The sequence below is a fragment of the Tenrec ecaudatus genome, chromosome X (assembly GCF_050624435.1).
Source record: "Tenrec ecaudatus isolate mTenEca1 chromosome X, mTenEca1.hap1, whole genome shotgun sequence".
In the NCBI taxonomy this organism is placed as follows: domain Eukaryota; kingdom Metazoa; phylum Chordata; class Mammalia; order Afrosoricida; family Tenrecidae; genus Tenrec; species Tenrec ecaudatus.
In genome coordinates, this window is record NC_134548.1 from 147,155,232 (window position 1) to 147,167,445 (window position 12,214).

At 41.9% G+C, this 12,214-nt stretch overlaps 1 protein-coding gene across 1 annotated transcript in view; it reads right to left on the minus strand.

The window, feature by feature from the left end:
- FRMD7 (FERM domain containing 7) overlaps positions 1–12,214 on the minus strand; it is a 70,186-nt gene that overhangs the window by 12,925 nt on the left and 45,047 nt on the right. Inside the window, exons 6-7 of the mRNA XM_075538472.1 lie at positions 1,887–2,001; positions 1,310–1,457 (exon numbers count right to left, since the gene is read on the minus strand). Of these exons, the coding sequence (XP_075394587.1) occupies positions 1,310–1,457; positions 1,887–2,001 (263 nt within the window). The remainder of the gene's footprint in view (positions 1–1,309; positions 1,458–1,886; positions 2,002–12,214) is intronic.

Genomic DNA, 12,214 nt, shown 5'->3' on the forward strand with positions numbered 1-12,214 from the left:
GGTATTTTCTTGACTAAGTCATGCTTTGAGCTTCCCACGGCTCCTTTACTTTGTGCTCTATGAAACCATATCCTCCACCCTCCAACCTGATCTCTTTTCTTGGACGACAACTGTCCAACTCCTCAGGTGATGGCTATAATGCTAAGCCACTCAGACAGGTGTCACCACTGCACTACAGACTGCCCGTCGCTCACAGCACACCAGGCTGATCTGTCACTGTTTGCTGAATCGTCCTCCTTACCCTATTACAATGCATGCTTCATAAAACCTTTTTATCACCATAATTCTGGTGAGCGGCATAAAGTCAATGCACACCAAATATATCGATCAAACAATGGACACATGGCTGCTAACTCTGTACAAAACTGTTGAAAGGTACTCCTCAAAGAAGTGGACATTCTGGTAGGCAAATTAAATATCAAGGTTCTTAGAAAATAAAAGAAAGAGTTAATAATATCATGAAGAACACATAGACGGTATTTGATAATTACATATTCTTTGCCTGGATTTGGGATAGGGGCTATAGAGAACTCTATTTTATAATCAGCTCTATGGTTCCCAACTGTCCACAGAAGTATTCTCACTTAATGAAATTACATCTAAAAAGTTGATCATGTCCAGTAGCATGTCCTTCTTTACGTGTAGTCTAAAATGGCAAGGATGGTCCCCTCTGCAGCGAACAGATTATGCCTGTGACCCATTATGTCTTTGGCCTATCAATGTAACTCTCAGGTTGAAAAGTTGAAAGCTAAATAAATCAGAAGATCAAGACCCTATTGATCCTATCTGTATCTGGCTTGCTTTGTAACATCCTTACTGGCTGTAATGTGCTGCCAGGAGTCACTGGGTCTGAGGTCACTCCTTTTTCTCTCATAAATGAAATCATCAACTGAACCGGAAGACCCCACATTGGGCTTGTCTGGTGAACATGGACAAGGTGAACGGATTTGATGCTGCAGCCTGAGTGCTTCGGATGCCCAAATCCATAATCTTGTTTGGCATCTCTAAGTCCCCAGGAATCTCTTGATTTGCTCCGCCCACCATGGTGGCCTGATGGAGAGCATGAGCTCCTCCGCATCCAGCCAGTCAATTATGGACTCCCACCCTCCCGCCGCGGCAGCGCAAAGCACATTGCAGGGGAAGTACTTCCTCCAAGATTTCCATGCTGTCATTCCCTTTCTGGCTGGGGTAAGATGGACGGGTAGGGTCACCATGGGAATGAACACCCAAATTTGAGTCAAGAGAATCCTCCCCTCCCCCAACACCACACCCCAACCGAAGGCTTTAAACAGAAAGAAAGACTGATTACCCGTAACACAAGTACTCCCATGTGAGCCACCGCCAGGTGGATCTGCAGCCCCTCACCGTCACTGGCAGGGTGAGGCCTGATACCATACATCTCCAGTTTGCTTGCTATGTCCAACAGAAGAATGTCAGATTCCGCCGGGCTCCGAGCACTGCAAGAGGCAAGAACGTATGAGTCTAATGAATGCACCAAGACCATACCTTTTGCCTAGAGCATCTCAGACAAAAAGGTCGGTTTGAAGATTGTTCCCTAGCTTTCTTACCATCCCTGAAGGACATACTGGTTCAGGGCCCAAATAACGAAGCACCTAAGAAGCCAGCGCCCTTCTGTCTGTGGTTATGTGTGGCTGAGATGTTGAATAAAGTTCAGCAGGGCTTCCAGACAAGGGCTGATGATCTATGTTAGATAATCAGTCAATGAAAACCCTATGGTTCAATTGATAACTGATCATGAAGGTGGCATATTGTCAGGTGCATTTCATTGTGCATTTGGTCACCAAGAGTCAGGGCTGACATGACATGACATGAGCAAACAACAGCAGCAACAAGTAGTGGAATCAGGAGCCAATTAAAGTACTCACATGTGATTCTGATGAAAGTGCAAGATCTTGCTCTCTAAACAGTTTTGGTTTGGTAAGTACCGGGTTTGTGCCAGATGTTTCCTATCTGTTTCTTCATGAAAGTTTCCCAGTTCTGCTGCATGACAGAAACATGACATTCTTGACATTACCATTCAGGAGTTAAGCTATGAATCACACAGCGGACCCTCCAACTTCCTCCATATAGCCCCTCCACTGAAGCCAAGGCGGCACCAGGTCTCCCATGCCACGCTGTATGCATGTTTGTGTTTCAATAGAGGAAAGAGAATTGATTCTTCTTTGAAATCAGAAGCAGTAGGTTGCTATGAAGGGTCATTCACAGGCACAGTGTAAGCTTCAGAATCACAGCTAAAAAACATATGAGGTTTTTCTTTTCCCACATTCTGTTTATGATGTTTTCTACTTCAAATTAGCCTACCAGCCTCAGTCAATCCTAATCATACAATATCAAGGAAGGAACAATATACGTGCTAATTACAATGCAAGCCACTCACACGCACTCACTAGCTAGCGTCGAGTCAATTCTGACAGCAACTCAGAACAGGATAGTATTGCCCTTGTGGGCTTCTGAAACTGTGACTCTACAGAAGTAAACAGCCCCATCTTTGGGTGCATAAGCAAATATGGTGAAGAAAGCTGATGGTGCCCAGTTATCAAAAGATAGAGCATCTGGGGTCTTAAAGGCTTAAAAATAAAGAAGCGGCCGTCTAGCTCAGAAGCAACAAAGCCCACATGGAAGAAGCACACTAGCAGCTGTGGTCATGAGGTGTCCATTGGAACAGGTATCAAGCATCTAAGACCCAGAACAAAATCATACCCAATGTGAATTGGGGGTGGGGGCCATGGAGTGGAGACACAAAGCCAAGCTGTAGACAATTGGTCATCCCCTCACAGAAGGACTGGTCACAAGGAAGAGATGACCCAATCAGAGTGCAGTACAGCACTGAAGAAACACACCACTTTCCTCTAGGTCTTAGGTGCTTCCTTCCACCCGCTGTCATGACCTCAATTCTCCTTTACAAATCGGATTAGACCAGAGCATACACACTGCTACATGTAAGAGGCCACAAAATGGGGAATCCAGGATAGATAAACCCCTCAGGGTCAACCATGAGAATAGAGATTCCGGAAGGATAAGGGGAAGGTCGGGGAAGAAAGGAAATCGATCATAAGGATCAATATATAACCCCTCCCAGGGGGCTGAACAACAGAAAAGTGAGTGAAAGGTGACAGAGGATGATGTAAGATATGAAAATAATCTATAACTTATCAAAAGTTCATGAGGGAGGGTGAACAGGGGAAGGAGGGGGAGAAATGAGCTGATATCAAGGGCTCAAGTAAAAAGAAGATGCTTTGAAAATGATTATGGTAGCATGTGTACAAATGTGCTTCACACAACAGGCGATAGTATGGATTGTGATAAGAGATGTAAGAGCCCCAAAAGTATTATATATATATATATATATATATATATAAAGTATTATATATAATATTATATATATATAAAGCCCCAACTTTATTCTGAAGAGTGGTTGGTAGTTTGGAACCAGTGACCTTGCAGTAAGTTACGCCACCAAAAAAAAAAACCTTACTGCCATCGAATTGATACCAACTCATAGTGACCCTATAGGACTGGATAGAACTGACCCTTGTGAGTTTCCGAAACAGAATTTCCAGCATAGCTGCTGGTGGTTTTAAACAGCTGACCTTGGAGTTAGCAGTCCAATGCATAAGCACTATGCCACCAGGCACAGCCCATGCATCCCTCTCTACATAGAGAATCTACTGAAATCCCAATTACCAGTGATTCTAGCTTGTTCTTTTCTAAATGTCCCCAGTTCACTACTGCAAACTGCAAAGATCTCTCACAGCATTTTGCCTTCAAAAGTCAATTGGGACATTTAGGACTAACTGCCCCAACATAAGGTTTGCAGTTCAAACCAGCAGCTGCTGTATGGGTGAAAGACAGGGCTTTCTACTCCCATAAAGCATTACAGTCTCTGAAACTCACAGGGGCACTTCTGCCCTGTCCTATCCGGTCACTATGAGTTAGCATAGACTTAATAGCAGTGAGTGAGTGAGTGAGTGTAAATCTACCGCAAGATGTTATTATCGTTAGGCGCCCTTGAGTCGGTTCCAACTGGCAATGACCCTGGACGACAGAAAGAACCACTACCTGGCCCTGCGCCATCCTGTCAATGGCTATTAGGTTTGAGCCATTGCTGCAGCCCCTAATTCTACTCATCTTGTCAAGGGTCTTTCTCTCTGTCATCGCCCCTCTAGTTTACCGACCATGAAGTTCTTTTCACCTACTGGCTTCTCCGGATGACTTGTCGAATGTATGTGAGACAAAGTCTCCCGGTCCTGGCTTCTGAAGTCATTCCGGCTGTACTTCTTGCAAAACATTTCTGTTCGTTCTTTTGGCAGTCCACGGATCACCGATATGCCAGCCTGTTTGGCGCTGTATAAATAGACATGCCGTGGACCCTGGTTTGAGGGCTGGGAGCCTTTTTCATCTCAGTTTTCCATTATGCTTTACACAGGTGATACTCATTTTCAGACAAACTAGGTCACAGTTACCAGGAGTGATTGGGAACCGGCAGGGGGAATTAATGCTTCAGGTGATGGAAAACTTGGAAATGCCGTGGCAAGAGTTGCATAACATGGCAAATGCAATGAAGTTCATTGACCTGTATCTATCAACATGGTTTAAATAGCAAATGTTTTGCTACAGATAACCACACAAAAGCTAAAACCACCAAAAGAGCTTGGAGAAGCAGCTTGGGTCAGATGAAACACAGCAAGCATGCTTAGGACATTGTCTTTGAGTCAGTAGGCAAAGCCAATCTGTCTTTCAACCATCTGAAAACAGAGGAAGTACTTAGGAGGTGGGTTTGGGAACTATCCCTCTGGGGACAATATGAAAGGATAATCCATTCATTGAACAGAGAGCTCTTGAATTCCTACTATGTACCAGGCAAAGTTTCAAGCTTTAGAGGTACTGCCAGGAACAAAAGAAGCAACCACCCTTGACATAAAGCTACCATCCAATGGAGGAAAGTCAAGTCTTAAGCAAATAAACAAGTAAAGCCTATGCTGGCAAAGGCAATAAGTCGGGGAAGAACATTACAGTAGAAATCCAGGTAAGAACCAAATGGGGAGGAAATATGTTTCTAAAAAGAGAATCAGGAACTCCTCACTTCAAAGGTCACATCTACACTCTAGCAAATCATCGGAGAAGCTGGGCTATCTAAAAAAGAGCACAGCATCAGGATGGGAGAAAGACTCATTAACAACCCGTGAGACGGCGAAGAAAGAGCCTTCTTTCAGAAAGCAAACGTGCCAGCAAGGTGCCTGGCACAAACGGCAGCCTCCAGTGTGGATTCCCACTAAAATGAAGGGGCAAAAATCAGACCCTTTCATACAGTTCCTCATGTGGTGGTGACCCCCAACCATCAAATTATTTTCGTTGTTACTTCATCATTGTCACAGGCGGTCACGACCCACAGGTTGAGAACTGCTGGAGAAGATTGACAGAGAAAGGCTTAGGAGAAAGGAAGGATAGAAAACCATAAGAGGGAGAAGAGATACCAGTGTGGGGGTCGGGAGGAGAGGAGGGTTTGAACTGATCGATGCAGTTGATGGTCTGAAATGGAATCGTCCCCTACCTAAGTCACAATACAAATTTCATTTTAAAAAAGGAAAAAAAAACTTCACAACTGGACCGATAAACAATGATGAATGGAGAAAAGAGGGACGTTGTCAAGGATTTCAATGTCCTTGGGTGTACAATTAGTGCGTATGGAGAAAGCCATTACAACATACTGCACTCAGCAAATCTGACGCTGAAAGACAGTTAAAAAGTCAAAGTGTCGTTTTGTGCATTAAAGTGCTTCTGACCTTTATTGAAAACACATGGTGTATGCATTTGCACAGCATCGAAGAAAAGCATTTTAGCTTTGGTATAATCATAAAGCCATATTAATTTATAAAATAATTTTTTCAAATTCTTTTCAGTATGTACTCTAAAGAATTTGAAGATTAAAAAGAACAAACAAACGGGAAAGGATCTGAACAAGTGATATAAATAAATACATAGATAAACAGATAAATAAATAAATAGTAAGCATGTCTTTAACTTTTTGTTACCATTTGAAACAAATACAGAATCTGAAATGGGGAAAAATTACCGTATATAATCGAATATGAGCCGACCCGAGTATAAGCTGAGGTACCTAATTATTACCTGGGAAACCAGAAAAACTGATTGGCTCTAGTATAAGCCTAGGGTGGGAAATGCAGGATGTGAATTAACACAGACACCAGAGAGGAGAGACGGAGCGCATCAACAGACACATCCTTACCAGTTCAGCTGCCGGAGTAAGTGAATCATTACGGATACTTCCCCAAATTGGAGCCGTCCACATCATAGGACGGCTCTGATTGGTTAGATGTGAGTAAACAAACATTCAAAGCCCTGCAGTGTCAGCGGGACTTTGAATGAACAGCGGAGGAACAGCAATCACTGGCGAGATGTTACACCTCGCTGGGGTACCACTGACCTGTGTATAAGCCGAATCCCAGCTTTTCAGTGTTTCTGATCCAAGCTATGGTATTTGCAATTGTCTCATATGCATGCAAAAGCTGGGCAACGAATACGGACAACCAAAGAACTGACGCCTCTAATTTATGGCCTTGGCAAAGAAGGAACCACTAGAAGAAGGAACACGTCTGTCTTGGAAGAAGTACAAAATGTTCCTTAGAAGTGAAGATGGTAAGAGTCTGTCTCCCCTACTTTGGATGTGTTATCAGAAGAGGCCAATCACTGGAGATAGATGGCATGCTTGGTAAAGCTGAGGGGCATGAAAAAAAAAAGAGCTGGATGCAGTGGTTGCAACAATGGACGTATTCAGAGTGCCAGCTGTAAGGATCATGTCAGACAAGGCAGCGTGTTCTGCTGTTGTATGTAGGATTGCTAGGAGCAAGAATGACCTCCAAAGCGCTACCTCTGAGTTCAATTGATAGTGTCTGGGGTCTGAAACATATACAAGAGGTGTCAAAACCACAACACTTCGCAATTTTCTGGGGTGTGAGAAAAAGGCGAGTCAGGAAGAGGAAGTGGAATATGAGGCCAGTTGCCTCCGTGAACAAAGGCCTCTTTTTCAAGGAGACCAGGAGAACTGGATGGTGCCCGGCTACCATCACTGAACATTTTTATCAAAAAGTTTATGGTAGATTTTTTATCAAGAGGACAAAAATGCTTTTCACTGTTTGCAGATGCTATTTTATTTATTGAGATTCCTAAGGCATCCACAAAAGGATTATTGGAAACAATGAAGGAGGTTTGGTAGTGTAGCAGGATACAAGATTCAGGGGTGGAACGATAGAGGAAGTTCGTAAGCCTCCAGTGAACTCCCACTATCCATAGTTGAGGGATAGGAGGAGAGTGGCCACTAAACAGAGTGCCTTGGTGAGTTGAGTACAGATGGTCAAAGGCAGAAGCCTGACTTGTACAGTTACACTAGTCAGCAGATTGTCCCAAGGATGCACGCTGGACCTGATCTGGTTTCCAAAATTGTATGTATTTTGGGGTTGTGTTGTTTTGCATGGTGTTTTGGATTGTGCACATTAGGGGGTAGCTCAGAAGTGTCATGTCATTGGGGTCACCCTCTTAAACTTGCAGTATATGGGTGTGTTTTTTTTCTTTCATTTCTTGGTATATGAAACCAGGATTGATTAACCTATAGAGTCAGCAAGTGGAATAAGGGTTTTGGCAAGAAAGAGGGCACAGAGGTGGGGGATGGGTGAAGGACTGATCATGAAGAGGCGTCCATATAGAAAAAGAATGTTTGGAAATGGATTGTGGCAGCAAATGCACAATTCTACTGGACGTGATTGAACTATGGAATGATTTAATATATGTATTGATCCCAATCAATAAAAAGACAGGGACATTATTTCAAATTCTCACATATATTAGATACTTCCTGGAGCCATCAAAGCTGGATGGACCTCTGAAACTATTGCCCTGAGAAAACCTCTAAACCTTAAACCAAAAATATTCCCTTGTCTTTTTAAAACTAACAAAACCTGTTTCTCTTAACTCATCAAGAAATGTGCCTTCAGAATTTTGTTTTGGTTTGTTTTGCAATGAGCTTGTGTGTGACCCAAGAATCACAGTCCATTTGTATGTTCCTTCTCCCTCTCCTCTGACCACTCAGACCAATGGTTAGATCTGAGAAGTAAAGACACCAGAAAATTTGAAAAGCTGTCACCTTTGGTTTTCTCTCTATTTTAAAATATTTAAGTTATTGGTTTATTCCTATTTTATTTGTGGATTGTACATATAATATGGAAAATAATTGGAAATGAAGTCTCAGAAATCATGACGAGGTGGTGAGTGATCGTTGAAAAAATCTCACCACCACCCCTCTCCGCCCCAGATGTCCATCTTCTAATTCCTGGAACCTGGGATTTTCATCTCTTGGGAAAAATTGACTTAGCAGAAATCAGTACATCTACAGCACTGAGATGAAGATATTATCCTCTTTTATCTCGGTGGCTCTGAAAAGCAATCTCATGCTAAAAGGTGGACAGGTGTTAATTTGAGTGAATGGGGATGATAATAATCTACAAGATAGAGAAGAGAAAAAACGGAGGGAGGGTACATAGGTTAAACTATTGGGAAATTTCCTAAAATTTGTTGAAATTACTGAATAAAAAATGATTATTTGAAATGTATGCCCCATGTAATTCACTTAAAATTTAAAAACTTTAAAAAATAAAATAAACATACAGAAAAAGGCACTCATATGTATCCTCATTAGGCCAAGATAGAAGGAGATTCAACACAGAGACATTGAGGAGAAGGTTATATCAAGACATTAGAGAGAAAAGGACATCGACCAAGGAATGCCAACAGCCACCAGAAACTGGTTAAGACAAAGACGCAATTTCCCGCTGGAACCATGAACATTAATTTTAGACTTTTGTTTTCCAGAATTGTGAGAACACTCTTTTTTTTAACCTTTTTTATGTTATAATAAAATATTCACATAATGAACACCTTCAGAGATAAAAGTAAAAGTCTCTTTGTTTACTTTACCATTTCTAATAAATGTGCACATATCCTATTAAAATGCAATCAAACCCAGATGGTCTCACCAATGAATTATAGCAAATATCCAGCTATTCACAAACTCTTTCAGGAAATAGAAGGGAAGGACACACTTCCCAACTCCTCCTCGACAGCCAGTATTACCCTGACACCAATGTCATAGAAACACATCACAAGAAAAGTTCTGATCAATATTCCTCATGAATATAAAGATAAAAATATTAGCACAAAATACTAGGAATCAAATCCAGCACTATATTAAAAAGACTATATACCATGGCCAAGTGAGAGTTATCAAAGAAAAGCAAGGTAAGTTCAACTTAGGAAAACCAGACAATGCAATACACTATATTCATTGATTAGAAATATATACCCACGTCCACTCACACACAATCATCTCAATAGATGCAGAAAGGGCCTTGAGGAAAAATCCAATACCCATGAATGTTAACTGTCAACAAACTAGGAACAGAAAGGAAGTTCCAAAAGGAATTCATAGTGAGAAGGAAAAATAAAACTGTTTAGTTGTAATCAATATGATCCTGTACGTAGAAAGCCTTAAAGAACCAAACACAGAAATCTTAAAACTACCCTGAGATTGCCAACCTTGCTCTAGTGGCTCAATGTGCCGCCAAACGATGGATGACTATAGGAAGGACACAATGACACTAGGAAGGTATACACTCCTTAGAATCACCATCATTTTAGATCAAAAAAACAGTGTGTCCCCAAGGGCAAAGACCAGAAAGGTTAGGAACTAAGGAGGGATGAAAGCAGAAAATAGAAGGTGGAATGAACATAAATTATATTACATTGTGGTGGTTCCAATCAATGGCATGATATATATATATATAGACACACACACACATATATATATATATATATACTTATGTATGTATGTAGATGTCTAGATGGAAAATTGACTTGCTCTGTAAACTATTGCCCAGTTCAAATTTGGCTTTAAAACAATACCAAAACTAATAAGTACAGTGTTTCCCCGAAAGTAAGACATCCTCTGAAAATAAGACCTACTTACAGTTCTGCCTCTCGCTGAAATATAAGGCATCCCCAAAAATAATACCTACTTACAATTTTGCCTCTCGCTGAAATATAAGGCATCCCCGAAAATAATACCTACTTACAGTTTTGCCTCTCGCTGAAATATAGGGCATCCCCGAAAATAAGACCTCCACGAACATAAGGTGTGCCTGATAATACGCCCCCCCCCAAGCTACTGTACCTCTGGACTCTGGACCGTAGAGGTGGGCACCACCGCGCAGCTCACTGTTGGCTGCAGTGCAAGTGGAGCAGACAGGAAGTGCAAGTAAATGTACCATAGATTATGAGTAAATGTACCATAGATTGTTGTACATGGACATAATGGTAGTAGCAAGAAATTCTTAATACTGTAGGATTCAGTTTGTCTGGTTATGCTGGTTTGTGATGACAACTACTACTGTACCGTATACAGGCAATAAATTTCCTTTTTTGTCGTTCAACAATAAATATGTACCGTATTCTTCTTCATGGGAAAATAAGATATCCCCTGAAAATAAGACCTAGAGCATCTTTGGGAGCAAAAATTAATATAAGACACTGTCTTATTTTCAGGGAAATGGTATGTGCAACAATAGGACGAGGCATATATTGTGTTCCATCCAGTGGATTCCTGGGCATAGTAACTTAAAGATTGGATTCGGTCCAAAGTACATGTCGAGTCAGCTGGGTCACGGTTCTCGGGGTCAGGCAAGCATCGTCCTTTTGGGCATCTGCTCTAATAACCCTAGGTGCTGTACCTCCCAACTGCTATGCTAGTGATGAGGCAGGATTAGAGGCACTGTATGTTAAGAAGGAGGACACAAATTAAAATGAGCTTGTATTTAAAGCAATCTTCTTTGAGCTACTAAAGAAGTTAAACAAGTGAGCAGAGATGAAACCGGTCCACTACCACCCAGGGAGAGGGGCTAGGAGAGGAGTGCAGCCTGGAACCCCTTCAAGGGCGGCCAAGGCTGTACTCTCCATGGGAACGGTCTGTACTCCGCCAGAGGCAATGGTGTGTTGGGATCACCAACCCTTTGGTTAGCAGCAGAGGGCTTGGCCACTGTGCTATCGGGGCTCCTTTAAAGACGAATATATGAACAGTAGTTGCATTTGCATAGGAATTAACTATCCAAGAATGAAATTAAGAAGCAGTTCTACTTACATGAGCATAAAAATCAATAGAATACTTAGGAATAAAGCAAAACATTGCTGAGAGAAAATTTTTATATTAAAATAAATGGAAGATCATTTCATGTTTATGGATTAGAAGAAAATATTGCTAAAATGTCAGTTCTTCCCAAATGCATCTATGAATTCAATGCAATCCCTATCATAATCCCAGCAAGCTTGTTTGGAAATTGACAAATGATTCTAAAATTTATATGGAAATGCACACAATCCAGAATAAGCCAAAGCAATTTGAAAATGAAGAATAGAGTTGGAATACCTTTCCCATTTCTAGTCCGTCCTGCAGGGCCACCACAGACCCCACCGCAATGGTTAACAGTATGTGGCTAGAGCAGACTTCTGAAGATGAGAATGTCAGAATATGGAGATCCTTGCCTGCCTGGACCATGGCAGACACCCACAAATATGACTGGATGAATGGATAAATGAAGGCATGCCTGAGGAGTTTGGTTGTATCCTGCTTGCAATCCAGTCCAACAGAGACACTTATCTGAATCACCTGTGAAGAACTAACCCCTTGAAACATTGCATTCTTGGGCTGGCTTCGGTAGCACATACACTAAAATGGAATCATTGCATTCTTATCCTGAACCACTATCAAAAGCAAACACAGCACCACCTTCATTCTCTACCTCTAAAAAGTAAGGTATTGAATTTCCATGGCAAAACCTGTTTGAGGAAGCAAATATCTTCCCGAAAAGTTGGAGGGCTTTGTGCTACGCCTGAAATAGTCACTAAAGATTTCGCAAATCGAGAATGTTGGAACGGTTCAGAATAACATTGGGCTCCTCCCTCAGAGGCCAGGGGCGAGTGGGGTGGGGAGGTCCAGGTTCCTGACTGCAATCAGGCTGTTAGCAGTTCAAGGACAGGGTCAGCTCGTCCAGCACTGTTATCTGTACCTGCCGTGTCCTCTGTTCCTTCCTGCCAGTACCAAGTACATGAAATGTGCCTAATGTCCTTGGCA